Genomic DNA, 25,268 nt, shown 5'->3' with positions numbered 1-25,268 from the left:
AACAATAAAATGACAACAATAACAACTACAACAAGCACAACAACAAGGACACCAAAATGGGAAAAATAGCCTCCAAGAGCGGTGAGTTCCTGGTGCAGGCACTAAGCCCCAGTAATAAATCTGGAGCAAAAAAAAAAAAATCCAAAAACCAAAATCACAAATATATATATGCATCTTTATGTGTGTATACAACATATATGTGCATTATATATACACACATTATATACATGACAAACAGAAATGCACTGTTCAGAAATGTCATGAGGATACATATTCCTATGACCTCCTATGCCTCATATCCAATAATGCATTCAAAATAACGGAGGAAATGATACTTTGTAAGTTAATCATGTCCTCCCTGCACAGAGAGCTACACCAGAAAAACAGCAGAGGTTATTTTCATCCTGTATAATTGTTTTGTTTTCTTTCTGTTCTCTGCCTGATTCTGCCTTAGACATTGTATTGAAAACAATGTGATATGTAATGGAACAGAAATGAAACAAGTCTCTAAATTTGCCATACACTTCTCAAATAGTACATATCTGTCTAGCCATGTCCAGATAGGATCAGAATGACTCTAGAGGTGTCTCACAATTAGCAGGCTGGTCCAAGTAGCAAGACTACTATTGCTTAGTACAAGCCCTTCTGTATATGGCTCTCAGGAGGGTAATTAGAGTTCTTTGGTTTTCTTTCTTTTTTAATTTTTTTTTTATAAAAAGGAAACATTGACTAAACCATAGTATAAGAGGGGTACAACTCCACACAATTCCCCCACAATTCCCCCACTAGAACTCCTTATCCCATCCCCTCCCCTGATAGTTTTCCTATTCTTTAACCCTCTGGCAATATGGACCCAAGGACATTGTGGGATGCAGAAGGTGGAATGAGCCTCCTATAGTTGTAATTATGTAAAGGCATTCCCTCCTTCTTCTCCTTCATTCCCCTCTCCTCTCCTCTCCTCTCCTCTCCTCTCCTCTCCTCTCCTCTCCTCTCCTCTCCTCTCCTCTCCTCTCCTCTCCTCTCCCCTCCCCTCCCCTCCCCTCCCCTCCCCTCTCCTCTTCTCTCTTTTCTTCTCTCCTCTTCCTTCTCCTCATCTTCTTCCCCCTTTTACTTCTACTCCTCCTCCCCCCCCCCGCTTCCTTTTTTTTCATCTTGCTTGTAGTGTACTACCAGACCTGGATGTATTACTTATTCTTCTAGTGTTTGCCCTTCTTCCGTAGCCAGTCAACAGCGTCAGGTTGAGCCTGATGTAAAGTTTCGAGACCTCTTTTGAATCTGGAGAGGTGGCAGTTGTTGACTATGTGGGTCATAGTCTGTCTGTAGCCGCAGGGGCAGTTCGGGTTGTCTCTGGCTCCCCAGCGATGGAACATAGCGGCGCACCGGCCATGGCCTGTTCGATAGCGATTGAGGAGGGCCCAGTCATAACGTGCTAGGTCAAAGCCGGGTTGACGCTTGCAGGGGTCTGTGATGAGGTGTTTGTTCTTTACCTCAGCTGACTGCCAACTCTGTTTCCAAGAGTCTGGAACAGAGAAGTTCAGTGTAGGCATAGGGGACCAGATTGGGTGACGAGACATCAAGCGTTGGACAGGGTGGGCGAAGATATCTGCGTATATTGGCAGGTCCGGTCGAGCGTAGACGTGGGAAATGAACTAAGATGAAGCCGCATCCCGACGAATATCTGGCGGGGCGATGTTGCTAAGAACTGGCAGCCATGGAACCGGGGTGGAACGGATGGTTCCAGAAATTATCCTCATGGAGGAATATAATTTGGAATCGACCAAGTGGACATGGGGGCTACGGAACCATACTGGGGCACAGTATTCTGCAGTGGAATAGCATAATGCCAGAGATGATGATCCTAGTGTGGAAGCGCTCGCGCCCCATGAGGAGCTGGCCAGTCTTGCAATGATGTTATTCCTCGCGCCCACCTTTGCTGCAGTTTTTATGAGATGTTTGTGAAATGACAGAGTGCGATCGAGAGTAACGCCAAGATAGACTGGCTGGGCTTCATGCCGGATTCTCATATCGTCAAGCTGCACATTAAGCTCACGCGAGGCCGAGGCATGGTGTAGATGGAAAACAGATGATACCATTTTTGCAGTGCTAGGGATTAGTCGCCATTTTTTACAGTAATCAGATATCAGAGACATGTCTTTCGTGAGTGTTTCCTCGAGGATGTCGAACTTGGATGCCTGAGTTGCACAGCAGATGTCATCGGCGTAGATGTATTACTGCTAAGTAGTGATTAAGAACCAGGGGTGCTATTTGTACATATTATGCCCCTCTCCAAAGACCCGAAACACAAGAAATGAAAATCATCTAATTTAAAAAGTTTTAACCAACCTTTTAATCAAGAGCAATGAACCAATAAGTAAACAAGTTTTAAAAACCCCAGAAATAAATATATATAAACAAGTTATATATATTTAAAGTGATAGTAATCACGATATTGTGTGAAAGCAACTTAATCGAAAAAGGATTTTTTGTGAATAGAACTAGTTCTGGAAATAACATAGCTGGTATGAGTTGAAGTGTGTGTCACTTGAAAGATACAGTGGAACACTAAACCTTACTACCTGTAAATGTGACTTGACTCAAAAATTTGGTTTGGCAGATTTAACTGAGTTAAGGTGAGTTCAGAGTTCGTTTAGGATTAGGGTGAACCTTGATTAAATGACTGGATGAGGGAAATATAAACAGGCTCAGAGGGAGGAAGCTAGCCATGTGAAGACGTAGGCACAGATTGGAGCTGATGCTTCCATAACTCAAGGAAAACCTGGGGCTACCTAGAACTGGGAAACACATGGAAAGATCTTTTAAAGTTTTGGAGAATGCATGAATTTGTCAAACTTTGATTTTGATTCCAGAACAGTGAAAAAAATACATTTTTGTTCTTTTTTAACCTTTTTTTAATTTTTATTTTAGCTCAGCTCTGATACATGGTGGTGCAGGGGACTGAACCTGGGACTTTGAAGCCACAGGCATGAGAGTCTGTTTGCATAACCATTACGGTATCTACCCCTTTCCTATTTCTGTTGTTTTAAGACAATTCAAGTTTGTAGTAATTTGTTATGACAGCTCTAAGAAACTAAGGAAGCAGATTAGTTTTAAACTAAGTTATATTTATCTCAAGCTTGGCAAGTTGACATATTTTACAAGGAATCATGCAATTCACAGCAGTTTGGGAAATGACATCATGAACAAACACTGATTAACCTTGATTACGGATAACTGAGAAGATAGGTGAAAAGTTTGTTCCCTTTTATCCAGAATGGCACATTTCCTTTCAAATATCTCTCTGTTTGGGAGATGATTCCAGGATTTCTAGATTCTTTCATTCAAAGAAAGATTATTAGTGTGTGTGGCATAAAATACCTCATTCTTTGCTCTAGGAGAAAAAAAAAAGACTGGCAAAGAATGGGTATTTTATGGCTCAGGTATAAACTATTATGCCTGCCTTGCTAGTCTCTTCTTAGCACTGAAACATGTAGCACTGGGTAGGGAGGGAGCCAGCTACATAGAAGTTCTGCTTAATACCCCGCTTCATTTTTATGGGCCATGTCTGCTTCCACAAATTCTTGTTTATTGGCTTCATCTAGACTCTATTTTAACAAAACATTTCAAAAGCTAGAAGAAGAAAAGCTAAACTGTGAGTTGCAATATTAAAATAAGAACACCTACCTATAAATGCATTTATGCTCTTTCTTACTTAGTACGAAACCAAATAAAAAAAGGTCTACATTTCAGAGGATATATGCTGATTGTCTCCTTCTTGTAGAAATCTCCCTGTAGTTTAACACTGGCTTGCTCTATCCTTTAAAGACAATCTTTATTGAATCCATTTACCTAGACTGAAGTTTTATCCCATAAAGATATGCAGATAAAAGTGATTGCCCATGGGCTGGATGGTGGTGCAACCAGTCAAACTTACAAATTACCATGTACAAGGACCTGGATTCAAACTCCTAGTCCCCACACATTGGGGGAAAGCTTCACTAGTAGGAAACAATGCTGCAGGTATCTCTCCCTTTCCTCTCTGTCTTCCCTTTTTCTCTCATCCAATCAAAATAGAAGGGAAGAAAGAAGGAAGAAATAAGATGGAAGAAGAAAAGAAGGAAGTAAAGAAAGAAAGAAAGAAAGGGAGGGAGGAAGGGAGGAAGGAGGGAAAAATAGCTTCTAGGAGTGGTGGCTTTATCATTTAGGCACTAAACCACAGCAATAACCCCGGTGGCAAAATAAACCAACAAAAACCCAAAGATTACAGGCTTGTTTGGAAGGGGATTAAAATTCCTTTTCAATCTTTTTTCTCCCATTTTTACATCTAGTCCATTTATTATTACTGTGACATTTCCAGAAAACACTTGCTATTTAAAAATTATTTTTTAAGTCTTTGCCTTCTTTAAAAAAAAGTTCATTTATTATCGTTTTACAATACTATGTAAGTATGAAGAGCAGTGTCATCTCAGAAAAGTCATACACCATGCCCCACACCATATCTCCAAACATTTTAGCACCCTTCACCAGAATCAGATTGACTCTGTTGTTTTCAACGGGCTGGCTTCACGGGCGGGTAACAAATGACCAGGGATTCATGGTTGAGCTGTAGGCAGTATCTCTTTATTCATGCAGGACACAGCACAATCTAAGCCGAGCTAAGCTAAACTAAACTAAAGTACCCTAAAACTCACAATGCTGTCTTTATATATACTTGCCAAGTAGGGTGGAAACAGGATGTGACATAGAGAGGGTGGAGAGAAAAGTGACTGGTGAAAATCAGAGTGTGACAAGGAGAGGATCAGGGTGTGACAAGGAGAGGGGGTGGAGCAGGTGAGAATTCTATCACTGAACCACTAATGCCCTGGAGGGAGGGTGGTGCTTGTTAACAGCAGTTATGTAAATAGAATGAAGTGGTTATATAAATAGAATAGTGTTAAGCAGGGGGGATTTAAACCAAATGAAACAGAAGGGGTCTCATGCATACCAACAGACTCCTTCTATCTTATATGTGTGAAATCATCTGAAGACACTCATTGAGGATATGTACTCCCTACCCCAGGTTCAGTGAAGTACTGTTCACAGCCAAGACATGGAAACAGTCTAAATACCTGTTAAAAACCAGACTGATGACTGAATGCAGAAGTGGTAGATGTATTCAGTGGAATATGAGTGAGTTACTAGAAATGATGAGATCTTACCTTTTGTAAGGCAGACAGAACTTGAGGTGATTATGCCAAATGAGGTAAAAGTAAAAAGGTGAAAGACAACCATCTTTCCAGATTTCGCCTGCTCTAGAGCTGTGATTATGTGAAGGAAACCTCCAGTGACCTCTTAATGTCCCCTTTCAGTGTTTCCCTGGGCTTTCTGGTATCCAGATTATGGGTGGTACCTTACAATCCTCATCCAGTCAAAGTTCTATCCTCCAAGCCACCTTCTTCAAAATCAGTTTGAGGAAGGGGAGATAGCACAATCGTTATGAAAATAGACTCTCCTTTTTTTCTCTCCTCTCCTCTCCTCTCCCAGATCAACTAGGAATACCAAAGGAGACCACCCGGACCTAAACAAGACAGGACTAGAATGACCACAGAAACCCAGTAAATCACCCGTGAGTACAAACACGCGTGGCTGGTGACAGAGAGGAGAGAGGGGCCTAAGGAGAGATTAAGTGACTGCTAACAGTTCGACAGTTTGTCAGTGGAGACACCACCTCCAGTCTGCTCCACCAACAAGGGGACAGCTGAAGGGAGGAAGGGACTCCCCAGAGACTCACCAAGTACAACTCTGAGTCTCCATTGCTACTACCCTCAGAATCTGGAGCAGCAACAGGGAGGGACACCAGGGCACAGAGATCTAACCGGGAAACTCAGGAGAAGACCTATACCTCGGTGGCATAGCTGAAGGAGAAGACCTATACCTCGGTGGCATAGCTGAAGGGCTGTGAAAGTCTCTTTGCATAACCACTGGATTATCTCTGCCACACCCTGCTTTATCTCTTGGTCAGGAGTCATTGATTAAGCCAAGAAGCCTATTGATAGTTTAAAAGCCCTCAGGCTACCATAGCCTACAGGGGAAAAAAAAAAGGCTTTTACACCACTGAACTCCAACTCAGGGATTGAAAAACCTCTTAACTTATATAAAATGGTTAAAACAACAAGAAAAAATAATGGAGACTCGAACCAGGACAAGAGTCCAGCTAAAAGTCCTCCAGAGGGCAAAGCACAAAACAACGAGTTCAACATCCAAACATTAGCTAAGGAAATAATAACAGGAGTGAGTAAAGAATTTGAAAAAATTGTAATCAGAACTGCAGGAACAACAAATGAGAATATGGAAGAAAATTCTAATTATCTCATGGTTATTAGAGAGCTGAAAGCTGAAATTGCTGAGCTAAGAAGGCAACTAGCTGAACAAGCTAAAACAGTATCAGAGCAGGGCAACAAAATAGATGAACTCCAGAAAGCAGTAGAGGGCAGAGAGAACAGAATCAATGAGGCTGAAAACAGAATTAGCAAGATTGAAGATGAATTAGAGACAACTAAAGAAGAAGTAAGAGATCTCAAAAAGAGATTAAGAGATGCTGAAAACAACAACAGAGTCCTATGGGATGACTTCAAAAGAAACAATATACGCATTATTGGCTTACCAGAGGAAGAAAGAGAAGGGGAGGAAGAAAGCGTTCTCCAGGCCATAATAGCTGAAAATTTCTCTAGTCTAGACAACACCAAAGACATAAAGATTCAAGAAGCCCAGAGGGTCCCAAACAGAATTAACCCAGACCTAAAGACACCAAGACATGTCATACTTAGATTGGAAAGGAATAAGGATAAAGAAAGGATCCTCAAGGCTGCAAGAGAAAAACAAAGAGTCACCTACAAAGGAAAACCCATAAGATTAGCAGCAGACTTCTCCATACAAACACTACAGGCCAGAAGAGAATGGCAAGATATCTATCGAGTGCTCAATGAGAAAGGCTTTCAGCCAAGAATACTATATCCTGCTAGACTGTCATTCAGACTAGATGGAAGCATCAAAACCTTCTCAGACAAGCAACAGTTGAAGGAAGCAACCATCACCAAGCCTGCCCTGAAAGAAGTTCTGAAAGGTTTCCTATAAACAACCAGACCACCACAAATAGAACATATATCAAAACACTCTAAAACTCTACAAGAATGGCGTTAAAATATCTTCAATCTTTGATATCAATAAATGTCAATGGTCTGAATTCACCTATTAAAAGACACAGAGTAGGAAGATGGATCAGAAAACACAACCCAACAATATGTTGTCTACAGGAAACTCACCTAACGCAACAAGACAAATACAGACTTAAAGTGAAAGGATAGAAAACTATCATTCAAGCCAATGGCCCACAAAAAAGGGCAGGAACAGCTATTCTCATATCTGACATGATAGACTTTAAAATAGATAAGATTAAAAAAGATAGGAATGGACACTACTTAATGCTCAGAGGATCAGTCAATCAAGAGGACTTAACAATTATTAATATCTATGCACCCAATGAGAAGCCATCTAAATACATCAAACTTCTACTGAAAGAGCTACAGCAATATATTAACAGTAACACAATCATAGTAGGGGACTTCAACACCCCACTATCTCAACTTGACAGATCATCCAGGAAGAAAATCAGTAAAGACATAAGGGAGCTAAATGAAGAGATAGATAACCTAGAACTATTGGACATTTTCAGAGTCATTCAGAGCAAGTTGTGGTATATATACACAATGGAATACTACTCAGCTGTAAAAAATGGTGACTTCACCGTTTTCAGCTGATCTTGGATGGACCTTGAAAAAATCATGTTGAGTGAAATAAGTCAGAAACAGAAGGATGAATATGGGATGATCTCACTCTCAGGCCGAAGTTGAAAAACAAGATTAGAAAAGAAAACACAAGTCGAACCTGAAATGGAATTGGAGTATTACACCAAAGTAAAAGACTCTGGGGTGGGTGGGTGGGTGGGGAGAATACAGGTCCATGAAAAATGATGAATGAAATAGTGGGGGTTGTATTGCTAAATGGGAATCTGGGGAATGTTATGCATGTAAAAAAAAAAAAAAAGAAGTAGAAACGCAAAGCAGAAATTGACTGAGTTTGGAGTATGGCACCAAAGTAAGAAAGCAGAAGTATACTAGAGTTTGCAGTGAGTACCTCCCTAATACTTCCTCTCCACTTTTCCAAGCTTTGGGTCCATGACTGCTCAACAATTTGTTTGGCTTTGTATGTTAACTCTCTTTTCAGTCACCAGGTTCCAGGTATCATCAGGATGCCGGCCAGACTTCCCTGGATTGAAGACACCACCAATGTGTCCTGGAGCTCAGCTTCCCCAGAGACCCATCCTACTAGGGAAAGAGAGAGGCAGACTGGGAGTATGAACCGACCAGTCAACGCCCATGTTCAGCGAGGAAGCAATTACAGAAGCCAGACCTTGTACCTTCTGCAACCCTCAATGACCCTGGGTCCATGCTCCCAGAGGGATAGAGAATGGGAAAGCTATTGGGGGAGGGGGTGGGATATGGAAATTGGGTGGTGGGAATTGTGTGGAGTTGTACCCCTCCTACCCTATGGTTTTGTTAATTAATCCTTTCTTAAATAAAAAAAAAATAATAACTATAACAACAACAACAACAACAAAAAAAAGAAAATAGACTCTCATGCTTGAGGCTCCAAGGTCCCAAAAAAAAAAATCCCACCCCATTCCACACCATAAGGCAGAGCTGAGCAGTAATATGGTAAAAAAAAAAAAATTGCCTTACAGGTCTGAAGGTTCAAGGCCTCAAGGCTCTGGGCACTTCTACCTACCAGTGCAAAGAAGCAGATGAGTGACTTTCAATGACTGAGTCAGACTTTCTTTCAGACCAGGAACCAGGAAGGCTTTATTTAAATCACTAATTCTCAAGGGGAGTGGAATCAGAGTAGCACTAGTGAAAGTGTTCTGGAATCTTTTAGTTCAGAGACTTACATTTCTTTTTAAAATTTTTTTAATTATCTTTATTTGCTTATTGGATAGAGACAGCCAGAAATTGAAAGGACAGGGGAGGTAGAGAGGGAGAGAGACAGAGAAACACCTGTAGCACTGCTTCACCACTTGTGGCACTTTCCGCATGCAGTTGGGAGCTGTGGGCACTGTAATATGTGCGCTCAACCAGGTGCACCACCACCCAGCCCCTGAGACTTACATTTCTATGTTTCTCTTGACATTTATCTGAGATTTCTAGTTTACCTTCAGCCACTAGTGAGCTCTGTTTTCACATCTTTGATGCTCCATTTCTTCATTTTAATTCAACAAATACTGAACACTCACTATGTATACACTCACCTGTGGGAAGGAGGGATTTTATGAAACTAAGACACAGTCCCTATTTAAAGGCAAAAAGTCAAACGGGGTTAGCATCTATAAATATCATATAAGCTTGCAGGGTGAAGAGAATTGGGGTTAACAGTGATGGGGAAATATCACAATCTAGAATGGGGCATGGGCTGGTCAATGTCAAACAGGCTTGAAGACACGTGGTAGGTGTTCCCATCTGAGGGGGATGACTTCTCAAATAAGAGTGACAACTTTGCTTCTCTGGCCTCACACCATGACTACCCACAACTACCAACTACTTTTAACTCAGATCTGAAGCCACTTGCTAAGGATTTTTTTTTTCTTGCGAACCAATAGAATTCTTAAAGATTCCTTAAAAATAGAAAAATTAAATTATCTTTTTTCCCTTTTGTTGGCCTTGTTGTTTATCATTGTTGTTATTAGTATTGTTGTTGTTCTTGCTTATCATTGTTTTCACTGTTGTTGGATAGGACAGAGAGAAATTGAGAGAGGAGGGGAAGACAGAGAAGAAAGAAACCTGCAGACCCGCTTCACCACTTGTGAAGCGACCCCCTCTGCAGGTGGGGAGCCGGAGGCTCGAACCGGGATCCTTAGGCTGTCCTTGCGCTCTGCACATGTGCACATAACCTGCTGAGCTACCACACGGGCCCCCCAAAATTAAATTATCTTTAAGACCAGAGGGAACAGTCTAATAGATCTCCCTAGTCCCTTTATTCCATCCCCAAAATTATTAATTTAGTCATTTTTTCCTGTGACACATTTATTTTCTCATTACTACATTATTTTGAGGAGAATTCTAGGTATCACTGCATTTTGCATGTAGACGTTAACAGTGTGTATCTCCTATAAGATGAAGACATTTTTGTTGAAAACAAAAGGACTGTATCACCATACATAAAATTTAATACCTTGATATTGGGATGGCAAGGTAGCTCACTTAGTTATTGTGCTTGCTCTGTCATGTGCAATATCCAGGTTAAAGTCTGGGCCCCACTATAACTGAAGTAAGTTTCAGTTCTGTGGTATATTTCTCTGTCTCTCTGTCTCTATCTGTCCTTCCATTTGGAAAAGAAAAAAAAAAAAACATAGGCCTGGAGCAGTGAAGCCTCAGTGCTAACAAAAATAAATACATAACTAATATCTTAATATCATGAAATATCTAATGAATAATTAAATTCACAATTATCTCATAACTGTGAGCATTTATTTTTATTATTTGACTCAAGGTTATAACTGAGATTGGTTGCTAAATTTTATTTATTTTTTCATAAATTCTATTCCTACTCCAACCTTTCTCTCAAACTCCTTTTCTCCCTCTTGCAGTCTGTTTATGGGAAAGAACAGGTTGTTTGTCCAATAGAGTTTTCCATAGCCTGGAGGCTGCCAATTCCATTCCTGCAGTGTTACTTCACAACACCCGAGGCCCTCTGTATTTCATGTAAGTTAGACCTAGGGGCTTGATCAGATGTAGCCTTCTTTTAATCTGGCAAGACTATCTCTTAGTGGACGATAGGTATTCTTCCATCAGGAAATAGGGTACCTAGTTGTAGCATGATTCATGATATTGGCAGCCACTGATGATCAGTGCCAAGAAACACTAATTCATTAGGTTACGTAATATGGTGGTATTCTGCAATATTCCTGTATGCCACCTTCACTTATTAGTTGAAATATTTACTCAGGCATAGTGAATTATCCTACCTCCTAATATTTAATCATCTTAATGGTGCACTTCATAAAGGCAACATAAGATAATTTTTAAAAAATCAATAGAAAACACTTAATTTTTTTCCCATTTACTAATTTCCAAAAAAAAAAAAAGTGCTACATTATTAGCATCAGTCAGTAGAAAATAATGAAGTTGTGTGCTATCATTGTTTTACTTTTACTTTTTTGGTATTTTTGTGAACTCAGTGTAAACAGCCCACTATCTGTTGAAGTTATCCTTATTAATGCACAAATCATTTCATTTTTGACCAGTAGGAACCTCATTAAGTGGTACTGAGTTCTTGTGACAGCTGTCTTCATGATTTTTCATAGCATATCTGTTATAAATATATATATATTTCAGGCTTACCTATACATTTCCTAACCCAAACTGAAATTAGTCAGTTCTAATGGAGGAAGATTTCCTTCGTTTAGTAGAAATGGAATTTAGAGATCTCAATTTGAATACATGGAGGATTTTTAAAAAATATTTTTATTTATTAATGAGAAAGGAGGAGAGAGGAAAAAAACAAAAGACAGACATCACTCTGGTGCATGTGCTGTTGGGGATCAAACTCAGGACTTCATTCTTGAGAGTCTAGTGCTTTGCGTATTCAGCCACTTCCCAGACTACTGACATGGAGGATTCTTAAGCAGATCTAGGCATGCTTCCTTTCCTCAAGAGTAGAGCAAACCGAAGACTGGGAGATGACTTATCCTGTTGAGCAGGCACTTTATCAAGTGCAAGGACCCAGGTCCAGATGCCTGACCACTACATGGACACACCATGCAGGGGCATGGGGGGGGGGGTTCATGAGTGGTAGAGCAATGCTAAGGCATTTCTTTTCTCTGTCTTCCTTTCATTATATAAAAAAAATCTACTGGTAGTAGTAGAATCCTGCAGGCACAAAGGTCTATTGGGATAGGGGGTGTGACATGGCAGAGGAAAACTGAGTCTGGGTCTGGGTCTGGGCCTGGGTTTGGGCCTGGGCCTGGGCCTGGTGTGGATGAATCCCAAGAGAGTAGTGAGAGATTATAAGAAGAGAAAGGGTAGTAATATAGGAGTTACAATTTAGAAAGTCTAGACAATAGTCTAAGAAGAGATTCTAAATCAAGTCAATAGTGATAGGGAATAAGAAAATAATCTGAGTCAGGAGAAAGTCTAAGGCCTAATTTTACACAAGACGATTTATCACCAGTTTTTAAGTTTAAGGCAGTAAGGGTAAAGGGGGGGGGGAGGCAACAGATTTGGGTTCAAAGTTGAGTTTTTTCTCAACTTTATGGTCAAATACCCATGACCTAACTGCTGAGACTTAGTGAGCTGAACTGCAAAAAGGGAATGGCATTGCCTATTTCATGCGGTTACTGGGAGAAGTAGATGAAGATGCAGATGAAGTGAACATAGTAATGTGTTATAACCTGGGAAGACTACAAAAAAAATTCATTTTCCCCTTCCTTTCTAAATTGTCTTCTTTTATCTATAATTAATGCAGAGCACCAATACCTCATCAGTCCCACTTGTACCTTCTCTTTATTCATAACAATTTTCTCTGATAATACTATGGATTATTAATAATGATTCCTCTTGCATTTGACTAACCCACATTTTATTGATTATTTCATTGTAAAGATGATATTATAAACTTAATGTTGCCAAAAGGAAAATAAATCAGATTCATCAAGGTTTGCTCTTATTTAATATCTAAGTTTACAAATTTCATTTTAGAAAAACCTTAGAATCATGTTCTATTTAAAACGGTTTCCCTAAGTTACAAATGTTGAAAATATTAATATTCAAAGAGAACTTAAATACTGCTCATTTAGCTCAGAGCTTCTTAAAATGCCATCTAAGACAGTTGTCCTAATCAATGATTTATGCAGTGCTGTGGTTTTAGAAAGTGCAATATTACTTTAAGTCAATTTCTTCCCAGAACCTCCCCTGCCCATTACGTCAATTATATCCTGTAAACCACTCTGAGGTTATTTGTTTTTCTAAGGTCTTATTTTTGAATGTTCCATCAGAAAGTCTTTTGGATCAAAGTTTTAAGAATGGAAACAGTCACCTATGAGTTTACTATAGTTACATTAACTGTTGATAAAGAGGATAACATATTTACTTTTTAAATTGCAAGGCAGTAATAGTTATCAAAATTTCAGGCCAAAATAAAAGCACAATGAATATAAAAAGCGAAACTGATATAAAACTCTTTTGCGAGACAGAACCAGTATATCCTTTGCAGCCCTTTTCACTGCAGGCACACACATAAATATAATGTTTTAAATATTTCCTCACACTGTCTACTTTATTTTATAGCTTGCTTCTTCAATATGTTTTTAATTCATTTATTTATTATTGGATAGGGACAGAGAGAAATTGAGAGGGGAGGATGGTAGAGAGGGAGAGAGACAGGGATATATACCTACAGCCCTGCTTCACCACTTGTGAAACTTTCCCACCTCCAGGTGGGGACCAGGGGCTTGAATGTGGGTCTTTGAGCACTGTAATGTGTGAGCTTAACCAGATACCACACTGCCTGGGCCCCTTCTTCAATATATTATAAAATATAAAGTTATAATGTATATTTTGGTTCAGCTCACCATATTGTAGCTAGTTTTAGATATCTGTATGTAATAAACCATTTAATTCTTTTAAGCAGTTGCTTAGTATTTTCCCAGCTGAATAAACTGAATAAATGGTAATTTAATCTAACAAGTTATAAACATCTACACTGCTTCCAAGGTATTAATATTTTTAAGTTCTTAATCAAAACAAAGCTTAATCAAGTCTGGATGCATGATAGGCATATTCTTGCAAATCTCTAAGTATGTTTGTAGTACCTGTAATAAAAAAAATTGCAAGTCCTTACATAGGTGAAGCTTTTATATATTGTTATAAAACAAAAGACAACTGTCACATACTGACATAAGTTTTTTTATTATTATTTTTAACCAGAACATGGCTCAGATCTGGCTTATGGTAGTGGTAGTGGTAGGAATTAAACCTGGGGCTATGGAGTCTCAGGTATGAGAGTCTCTTCGTTTTTCTTTGTTTGTTGATTTTGTTTTTATTTTAACTAATTTATTGGATACAGAGAGAAAAATCAAAAGGGAAGAGGGAGATGGGGAGAGAGACAGAGAGATACCTACAGCATGGCTAAACCACTCTCAAAGCTTTTCCCCTGCATTTGGAGACTGGAGCTTGAACCTGGATACATTGTTAACATGTGCTCAACCAAACTTTCCACCACCTAGCCCCTCATAAGAGCCTCTCTGTATAACCATTTAGTGACACTTGATCTTTTTGTCTTCTTTACCAAAAACTTGCCTATAAATCTCTGAAACTTAAAACCCCATCTTGCCTCTTTTTGTTAATCCTTCAAACTGAAATTCTATTCTCTGTGGGGTAGTAGTTTTCACTCCTGTAGCAACTATACTTGCCTTTGAGACCTGAGGCATTACAAGTCTTCTTTCTCTCTCTATTTTTAATTTCTTTATTGGGGAATTAATGTTTTACATTCAACAGCAAATACAATAGTTTGTACATGCATAACATTTCCCACTTTTCCATATAACAATACAACCCCCACAAGTCCTCTGTCATCCTTCTTGGATCTGTATTCTCCCCACCCACCCACCCCAGAGTCTTTTACTTTGATGCAATACGCCAATTCCAGTACAAGTATTCTCTTAATGTATGCTCCTTTCCTTACTTTTATTTCAGTTGGGGAGCACATCTCCCATGGAGGAGTATGGAAGGAAGCTCACCCATGCACAACACAAATCACTGTTTCTGTCCTCCAACACATGTGAACTCTCAATGGAAAAATTAATATAACAAATATTTACCAGGCACTCAGGACACTAATTGCTCTGTTCTCTACATTAAGGGGGAATAGCAGGTACAAAGTAGCTAAAATCCTGGCTCTCTGCATTTTTTGTGGGAGTCAGGCAAGCAAATGAAGTAAAGTGAAGTAACATTTTTGGGCCAGAGCAGAGGATACTTTAGGGGGTGAAGTTAATGCCTCACCATGTGTTTTAACCCCCACACCACACAGGAGTACCAAGGATGGAATCAAGGAAATTCCATGGATGGTAGGCCAATGCTTTGGTTTCTCTAAAAAAAAAATAAATAAATAAACCAGATCTTTTTTCTTTCTGCTGGTAGTAGCCTACTTAATAAACATTTACATAATGCCCATGGTACCTGACATATATTGTCAGAACTCTACAAGGAAACTGAGACCCTTAAGTTGGCATTCCGTGCCAGCCTGTCTGATTCCAAAGCCCCTTCTACCACACCTGCTGTTTCTCATATGAAATAATACAGATCCCATCCTCATCTGACAAACTCTGTTTCTCTTTGTGTATCTAAAGGATAGTCTGTTCTTAATTGAACACTTTCTGAAGTGCATTTCCAAGAAGGCTGCCTGCATTTAGCAGTCCTCCATCACTCAGCCTCCTTAATGGCTTCAATCCAGGTAGCTGAATTCAACTTGCCATCCAGGGCTTTTCTCCTTCCTTGTCTCCTCTCACAATACTGAGCATACCTTCACTACTGATCAAAGGACTGCTGCATTGTTACAGCTGAAAAGCTCCATTCACAACCTTTTACAGAACTAAAAAGGTGCAGTGTAAATTTGAGGAGTACTCTTCTAACTTCCATGCCAATAAAATAATCATTTTTTCCATTACTACAAGTAGCAATGGGGTGGTCTGATTCTTGACTTCCCCCAAATAATATCATTGATCACCACACTCATTCAGTCATCTGGTATTCTTTCAGTTTCACAAACCAACCCATTCTAATCTCTTCTATGTACCTGTGTAGAAATTCTGAAGCAGGTGAGGTCCCTCCTACTGTTCACTTCAGGCCCAGTTTCCATGCATAATTTGATATTACACTTCTTTTCCTGCCAACATTCCACAGGATGTAAATGGCAAATGATGACTTAACTTAAAAAAAATTGATTATCTATGACCTTGGGAGAACTATGGTGATTATAATTGAAGGGGGAGTACAGAACTTAGGTGGTGGAAGTGGTGTGGATCTGTACCACTATTATCTTATAATCTTACAGATCACTATTAAATCACTAATAAAATATATACTTAAAATTTAAAAACTGATTACCCTTTTCTCTGTTCAGACACGTCTGAATAGTTCTCCAAAAAAGAGAATTCCAGGGTTCTCTCCTCATGAGAGCAGGTACTGTCAACACTGTAATTTTTTAGACAAAACATCCAGGAAGCCTATTGGTCAATATGGCTGTGTTTGTCTTGACGTTACATCTCATAAATCAAATCTCTCAATAGCAAGAGTCCCCATGGTCAAGACTACAGAGTACAATCATACCTTGTCTATTTTCTCAGACCAAGAAAGAGGTGTTCTGGCTATTGGATTTCTTTAAGTCCCTCTGATGAACAGGAGGCATCCAGGCCCCCTCCTATCATGATTCTAAGAGCCACTGAAAACCTCTCATAATAAGATGTATTACATTACTCAAAAGACTGACTAGGGTCTTAAAGAGTTCCCTAAGCCCATACACACGGTGTGTATTGCAGTTTTAGTATAGTGAATAAAAAGAGGACTCTTTTTTTTCCTTATAGTAGCCGATACTGTTCTTCTTAAAGAATCTAAATTACTGTGTGTGTGTGTGTGGGGGGGGTGATGAGGTTAGTAAGAGCTAGTAGGGAGTGACACAGGGGATTCGGGGGCAGTAGTAGGAAGTGGAAGAGGGGGTTAGGGAGCAGTAGTGGGGAGTGGTAAGGGGTGGCTCAGGACTTGCTTGTGTGAGACCCCTGTTTTGATCCCTGAAACCTCAAATGGAATTTGCTCTGGTCTCTCTCTCTCTCTCTCTCTCTCTCTCTCTCTCTCTCTCTCTCTCTCCCATTTAGTAAGTCTTAAAAAATATGAAGAAAAGAATCGTATTGCAATACAAAATAAAAGTCATATAGTGTAGTGTTTGAACAAATGTGCAATGCCAGTAGAAGAACATCTACCTGGCATTCATCTGTGGGATCACAAAAGCTTCTCCAACAGCAGCTGAAATGTCCTTGGAGGCAACCAGCACTAGTAGTATCAAGGGTATAGCAGTGGGCAAATAAACTTTTGAATCATGATGTTATGCTTCTAGACTACACAAAAATGGCAAGAACATCATATTTAAAAGGTAACATGTATCTAAATAATGCCATGTAATGAAAAATACATTCAAGCAGTGGGAATTCTGAATTATAGCATTAAGTTTACAACTGTGGGAAGTCTGAATGAGAGCTTTAACTTTTTTTCTATGGCCAACAAAACTCAAACAAAACCTTCACTCCCCCAGCTCTTTTCATGTGCAACACCTGCACTAAAATTCCCATGTCCTTAGTTCCTCCCTGACAGGAACAAAAATCTCAATGTCAGAATTTGGACTGTACATGGAAGACATTATCATCAAAGTGGTGTTCTATCATTCATCTTACTTTGTACTGACTAGACAAGTTTTCTAAATACCACACCAGGAAACTGCCTACATTTTCCCCACTTAACAGTTACTTATTCAGACTCTGCCTTAGGTATAAAAGGTGCAAAATTTATACTGTAGTCAAATTACCTAAAAGTTTTTTTTTTAATTCTAACTTGCCTTGCATTTCTAAGATGTTGCTTCAGGTTATTTGTAGCCATAGCTTTCAAGTGATACCATAAGACCTATCTGATAGAATTATGCAAACCTTGCATAATTAATATTTGTGATCCTGGCACAGAAGAGAGCATTCAAATTCAAAGATATTCTGTAAGTTTCTTGTTTCATCAGCTGCCAGCTGGATTCTAGAAGACTTCTAGTTCCATTTCCTATGCAAGAGCATTGCTACCACTTAAAATGTATAATTTGATTTTAGAAGGAAAGTCACAGGAGGTTAAGTAGTATAGCCTCAGGAAGGTATAGAAATCTCACCAATTGTTCAGAAATGCACACAATACACTGCTAATGGATATACATTAGATTCAAAATAGTTTGTTGGAGAACTGCCTCTCTGAATCCTATTTTGCAGTTTTGCTGAGAGGGAGAGAGTGTGTGTGTGTGAGAGAGATCTGCTCTGAAATCTGAGTTTTCTCATGAACAGATTGTTTTTAATGAAAGAATGTATGCAACTAATCCATGTGACTGCTAATCCTGCATCAACCCATTCCACTGATGAACAAAAGATAAAGTCAAAGTAGGGTTGTTGGATAAAATAAAGGAGTCTCAGTTATATTTAAATTCAAGAAAAACAATGCAGAATTTCTTTGTAAAAAGTATTGCAAGGGATATACTTAAAATTCACTGTTACCCACCCCCCAAATTTAAAGTGGACAGGGCAATTTGCATTATTATTTTCTAGACTTGCTAATACTAGCTAAAGGGAAGTTAATTCTCAGTTGACATTATATCATTTTGCACAAATAAAAAGCACAGATGAAAAGAAATGATAATTCAGTGGTTCTAATTACTCATTAAATGTCAGGGGGGGTTAAGGTCCAAAAGCAATATTAAGACAGGTTAAAAGAAATGGAATAGGATGATCTGAAGAGTTAGGATGAGTGTTTAAAGACCCACACATGAGAAAACTGACATTATATCAGTACTTATCATTAAAGCAATAGAAGCTTCAATTAAAGAAAGCAATGATATAAACTACATACATACAGTCTAATTTGGGGGTTTCCCTGTTTGATACTAGCCCTGCACTTCCATGTTAAATGCAACCATTGCATAAGGCAGACATTCACACTAGCCCATCTCTATATAGGACTGCCATCTTGTAAAGGAACAGTAATTTTCCGAACAACTTTTTCATTCAGTATCTTATTAGCAACACAAGTATTTCATTCCTAAATGAACCCATCCAGTTTCAGTGGCAGATACCTCTAGAAGGAAGCAAGCTGTTGTAAAGACCTCTTACTTGGTATCAAGACACCCAATCCCTTTTGAAATATTTCAAATGTTCCTTCTATTGCTTAAGAAAGTCTGCTCAGGGCTGGAGAAATAGCATAATGGTTATGCAAAAGACTTTTTCTGTTGAAGCTCTGAGGTCCCAGGTTCAACTCTCATAAGCCAGAGATGAGCAGTGCTGTGATTAAAAAATAATAATAATAATAATTAAAAAAAATATATATATATATATATTAGGCGGGGAGGAGCAGGCAGGCTGCTCAAACAGTGCAAGTACTGTCATAAAAAACACAAGCACAATCACGCAATCAGACCAGGCCCAAATATTAGGGATCTAGCAATTATTAATGATTTGTGTTCTCGAGAGAGTCACTCTGGGTCATCTAGATACCATCGGCTGTCTTTTTCTGAGTTATTTGATTTGAATTATCTAAATTTGTTGGTTCTGGGAACCTGACCTTAAGCTTTAGCTGAGTTGGGCTTTAGAAACACACTAGTCTGCAAAAGACTTTGTGGACGAAATAAAGTCCTTGGTGAGATTTTGCTTCTTTTTGTTACTGATCCTTCTTTGGACTGTTGAGCTAAATCTGAGCTGGCACATTATTAACCTTTTCAAATTGGGCATTTAGTAAGCTCAGCTGAATACATTCTTAATTTGCATACTATCATTTGCCAGAACAGCTGGCAGTGTGCTGAAATATTAAGATCTTTGGTTTGCAGAGTCCAAGCACAAACATGTAGACTCAGTTTTTGGAAATGATGACCTAGTTAGGTCCTGTAAACTCTATCAATAAAAATAATAGCACCAATAACAGATACTTTCTGAATGCTTATAATGTCTCAGTTTTGTAGATATATTCTGCCACTTAACACTTAGAACAATGAAGCTTTATTACCACAATTTTGTGGACAAAAAACTCACAGTGGTAAAGTTTCTTGCTCAAAATTACATAAGTAGTTAAGTAGTAAAACTCAGCTTTGTACCAGGGCACTCTAGCTGCAGAATCTCCATGCAAACCACTTCGTAACTCTTTTTCTGTGTCTCCACTAACAAGAACGTCCACTTTGTCAGGTAAGGGGTCATGTGAAGGAGATTTCCCTTCTTTGAACTTGATATAGATTTCAGGTGAACAGAAGGCAATCAAACAAAAAGAATGTAAGCAACCCTTCACTTGCTTCCCTTCTCCAATAAACTATAGGGAACCAGACTGTGTAAATGTGTGTGTATTTTGACTTATTTTTAACATGCTCATCATAGCATTCATGGTTAAGATTTAGTAATATGCTTATATTAAGATGTATATACTTATTAGGGCCTTTAGTGAGAAGGGAACTGTAAAAGTATGCAGTGTGGTTTATAATCATAAAGTTAGGAAGCTGTAACTGAATATCAGTCACCTTGAAAAGAGCTATCTGACAAGGCCAGTGTACAAACAGGATCTCCAGCTGGCAGGCAGGAATCTGGCCTTCCTGGTCTTGACCACCAAGGAACCTTATAAGTATCTACTGGGTAATGTAATAGAATTAATTCTTCCTAGGGGGGAGTCTGGCAGTAGCACAGCGGGTTAAGCGTAGGTGGCGCGTAGGTGGCGCGCAAAGCACAAGGACCGGAGTAAGGATCCTGGTTCAAGCCCTGGCTCCCCACCTGCAGGGGAGTAGCTTCACAGACAGTGAAGCAGGTCTGCAGGTGTCTATCTTTCTCTCCCCTGCTCTGTCTTCTCCTCAGCTCTCCATTTCTCTCTGTCCTGTCAAACAATGATGACATCAATAACAACAACAAAGGCAACAAAAGAGAATAAATAAATAAATATTTTTTAAAAATTCTTTCTGGGGGAGAGCTGGGACAGACAGGACAGAATCCAGGATAGGAAAAGTAGGAGGGTTTATGCCCTTTTTATTTTTCAAATTATTCCATTTTATTTATTTATTTATGTATAGACACAGAGAGAAACTGAGATGGAAGGGGGAAATAGGGAGACAGATAGACACCTGCAGCCTCGTTTCACCACTTAAGAAGATTCTCCTTGCAGGTGGAGACAACAGGTTTGAACTTGGGTCCTTGTGCACTGTAACATGTGCTTAACCAGGTGCACCCACCCATGACCACTCCCCTTTTTTATTTTAATCAAGGTTTGTTTCACTTTTATCCTTCTTGAACATCCGAGACAGGCCTTCTGAAATTTTTGGCATATCTCACATATCTCAGTAAGGAAGCTTTTAACCAACTGTCCCATAGGAAACTACAGGTAGTGGGATGGGAATGAAAGATGGTGGGAATGAAAGAATTACTAAGCAGGAACAAGGAGTCAGATAAAGTCACAGGCACCTGTGTGCTGGCCTTTTTCTTCCTTGCTTGGTTCCACTGCCAACACTTCAGGTTCTGGCTTGTATCATAATTTGGAGGCAATATTCCTTGTATACATTCCTTATACACGCATAATGGATATTTGGGAATAGTTTGTAAATTAGCCATGCTAGTTCTCTAAATTGGAGAGAACTGAAGGCAATCCAAGATTTCTGCTCACCCCCCCCCCCGCCACCCTTTTTAAATATAGATGAAGAGATCTGCCTTTGTTGGATGGTTGACAATGCACACATATTTTTAAAGTGTCCATTATACAGACTGTTGGAAATGCTATGCACGTATTGATCTTAAAAAAAAAAAAAAAAAACCTTCTGCCAAACCCAATTCCTAGCTCTAAAAAAGATCATAAGGTTTTAATAAACATTTTCCTGAAACCTCCAAAGCTAGAGGGGCAGGGGACAAGAGATGAAACATAAAAGGGACAACTGCTTTGAAAAAGGAACTCTGGGATGGATTGAATCACTTTCATTTTAAGAATCATCACCCTCTCATTTACCAAGACACTGGGCTTTTTTGTGTTTATTTTTGAAAACTAACATTTTAGGGCTGTCAGATAGCTCTCTTAGACAGTGTGCTGCTTTGCCATGTATGCAACCCTGGTTAGAGCCTGGTCCCCACTACATTGAAGGAAGCTTCAGTACTGCTGTCTCTTTCACCCTCTTTGCTTCCCTGTCTCTATCTAAAGAAGGAGAAGGAGGAGGTAGAGGAGAAGAAGAAGAGAAGCAGGAGGAGGAGAGGGAGGAGGAGGAAGAGAAGAAGGAAAGGTGACATTCTAGTTTCTGACAACACCCTACTTTGAAAAACATATCGCAATTTATGTCAATATTTGTATTATTTTCCTTACAAATTATAATAAGTAATACTAACAACACATTAACTCCTAGAGAGATCTCTGCAGAGTCACAAACCTTATACGGACAGATAAAACTTCATTACTCTCTGGGAAACAAGGACTGCTATGCCTTCTGGGGTCAGGAAAGCCCCAGAATTAGGACCATCTTGGTTCTGACCCTATCTCACTTGTGTGCATGGTGGGGGCAGGGCCTGCTAGACCTGAAACCACCAGACTCTAGATGCTGGCCTTGGATAAGGGCTTTTATTAAGCACGTTAAGGCAGGTCTCTTGGCATGGTCCGATATGTGAAGGATTCATCACTCCAACCTGGCTCCTTCCTAGTTCCCCCTGCCTCTACCCTATGACGAAATTACTGAACCAGATAATACACCCTTCTCTCTTTCTCTCTCTCTCCCTCTCCTTCTCCTCCCCCCCCACATATGCACACACACACACACACACACACACACACACACACACACACAGAGAAAGTTAAAGAGACAACAGCACCGAAGCTTCCTTCATTGCAGTGGGGGCCAAGTTCGAGCCCTGGCCAAGCATTTAGTAAAGCAGCACACTTCCAAGTGTGCTCTTTCACTGGCTCTGACTTCTCTAATGCTGGACTTTAGACAACAGCTAGCCAACAAACGCAAGACATCTAATATAGACAATTACAGACAGGGTTAACCTAAAAAATTATGAGGGTTAAAATAAAAAAATATTATCTGTTTATTTAAATTATCTATCCATATATCCATTTATCTCTCGGCTAAGTGCTAAGACTGACCGAAAAACAAAAATAATCTTGAACTTCTAGAAAAATATGTCCACCATTATGGCTAATCCCGGTTTTCCCGACTATGGGTTACTGGGAATAAAAATCTAAGGAGGTAAGCCACCGAAGACAACTAACAAACTGGCAGCTTACTGACTTGAGATTTTTCTGAGTCCTGAGCCTCAGGAAGAGATTTCTGTTGAGGAGAAAGCAAGGGATCCTTTCCAGGCATCACCCCCCCCCCCCATCATTTTATTCTGTAGACAGAAATTGAGACGGGAAAAGGGAGATAGATAGACAGGAAGGAAGGAAGGGCGGGAGAGAGAGAAATTAATTAATTAACCTGCAGGTCTGCTTCACCTCTTGTGAGGTGTCCCTCTGCAGATGGGGAGCTGGGGGCCTCAAGCTGGGTCCTTGAGCTTACTACTGAACCCAGTGCTCCACTGCCAGGCCCCCTGCAGTCATTTCTTTAACAGCTTTGCTTGGAGGATTATGAGAACCACCACAAGTGGCAACCCTGTACCCAGGAGAGCAGACACAGCTGCCCACTGCGGGCGAGCTGGTGGGCGGGGGGGGGGGGTGTCCCGGGCGCTGCCCAAGATGCCCCAGGGCTCGGGAACCATCTGAAAGAGATTCTCTCAGCCCAGCAAAGAACAGCGAGGGGAGGGGGATTTACTGCGGAGGCTGTGGTGGAAGAGGAAAAACAACAACAAAAAACAAAACAAACAAAACCACTAGCCAACGGCCTCAAGTGGAGAAACTTTCCCTCTAGACCGCATCCCCCCATTTGTGAGCTGCATGGAAACTCTCTCGTTGCCAGGGAGAGCTCCAAATTGTCCCCGTAGCTTTGGGAAGTCTAGGGGCCCTGCAGGAAGGGAGCGCGCAGACCACCGCGGCTGAGCGGCCCATTCTCACCTGCGCGCTCTTCCCCTACCCCAAACAAGCCCAGGGCGTCCTGCCCCCTGGCTCCAGCCCCCCAACCCCCGCTCGAGGCCGCACAGCCCCTAGATGTGTGTGTGTGTGTGTGGGGGGGGGGCGTCCCGGGAACGGGGAGCAGCAAAAGGAGAAAATGTCAAGTACTGATTTTCAGCTAAGTGCACACTGTCTCTTCTGGTAAGCGTTTCGGGGAGACCACAAGGTAACTCTGCACCCCACTCCCCCCCCGCCGCCGTGACCGGGAGCCTCAGCAGGGTCGAGGTTGCTGCCCTTGGTAGTGCCGCATCACCCCTAAACCCGCACTAGCCAGGGGCGCTGGAGACCAGAGACCGCCAAGTCGCCAGGAACGCAAACAAGTCCCCCGCAAAGCCTCCCCAGAAGCGATCCCCACCCAGCCACCCCCGCGACACCCTGCTTTTTCATCCTTTTGGGGATCAAGCCAGGCCCAGAAGTCTGGCGCCTGACTCTGGTCAAGGTGCGGCTGCACCCCAGGGGGAGCTCAGAGTCGCAGGCAGCGCCGCACACCCCGGGTCCGGACGCCTCGTGCAGCCACCTGTTCCTCGACGCCAGGAGTTTGTGTGGGCGCGGGCCGCAGAGGGGAGACCCTGTCACCCAGCTGCCGCGAATAGCCAACCTAGCCCCTCCAAACACACGCAGCCGCTCAGGTCCCAGTGCGCACCAGCCCCAAGGCTCGCTCCGCTCCGGCCCCCGTGTGAGGTGACTTAGGGTTCGCCGGGCCTCCCCGCTTTCCCGCGACCTCCAGCGCCCGAGACCAGGGAGCCCCCAGAAGCACCCCCCAGCCCCCGGGGGAGAGGTGGGCACCGCGACCTACCTGCCGCCAGGATGCAAAGCGCCAGAAGAGCCTTGCGGACCATGGTAGCGGGTGTTGAGTGCCGAGCCCGGCGCGCGCCGCAAGAGTTTGCAGAGACTGACGGTGCGCGACCAGGCCGAGCTTCCCGCTCTGTCTGGCGGATCGCGGCGAAAGCCAGCTGCCGCCGGGCGAGCGAGGCGAATGCTGCAGCGCGCTCTGTCAGCGGCGTATCCCCCGGCGCCCGGAGCGCTTCTGCTCCATCCCAGCCTGCCCAGCCGCGGGCCGCCTCCGCAGCCGCCTCGCCCGCGCGACCAAACCCCTCCCACCTGGGCGGGAGGGCGGCGCGGACCCGCCACCTTCTGGCCTCCTCTCTCCCAACGCCTGGGGTCCCTGGAGTCCTGGCCCAGGGCGGCCTCTGCTGGACAGTCTGCGCGCTAGATCCTAGTTTTGACCCGGCTCAGCAAATGTTTGGTGGGGCTAGCTCTGTGCTGGGAATTAAGTGCAGGGGAAGAAGTGAGAACAATTACCAAACTCCATCATTTCTGCTTTTTGTGCTTGAATTTAGTCTTTAA

General features: G+C 41.4%; 1 protein-coding gene across 2 annotated transcripts in view; it reads right to left on the bottom strand.

Moving 5' to 3' along the window:
• The window catches only part of PARM1 (prostate androgen-regulated mucin-like protein 1), a 134,018-nt gene extending 108,966 nt beyond the window's left edge, over positions 1-25,052 (bottom strand). For both annotated transcript variants that reach the window (XM_060187860.1, XM_060187861.1), the window contains exon 1: positions 24,718-25,052. In XM_060187860.1, the coding sequence (XP_060043843.1) occupies positions 24,718-24,760 (43 nt within the window). In that variant the 5' untranslated portion in view covers positions 24,761-25,052. The remainder of the gene's footprint in view (positions 1-24,717) is intronic.
• Between the last annotated feature and the right edge of the window lie 216 nt (positions 25,053-25,268).

Source organism: Erinaceus europaeus, chromosome 3 (genome assembly GCF_950295315.1).
Source record: "Erinaceus europaeus chromosome 3, mEriEur2.1, whole genome shotgun sequence".
Taxonomy (NCBI): domain Eukaryota; kingdom Metazoa; phylum Chordata; class Mammalia; order Eulipotyphla; family Erinaceidae; genus Erinaceus; species Erinaceus europaeus.
This window is presented reverse-complemented; position numbering and strand designations above follow the sequence as displayed.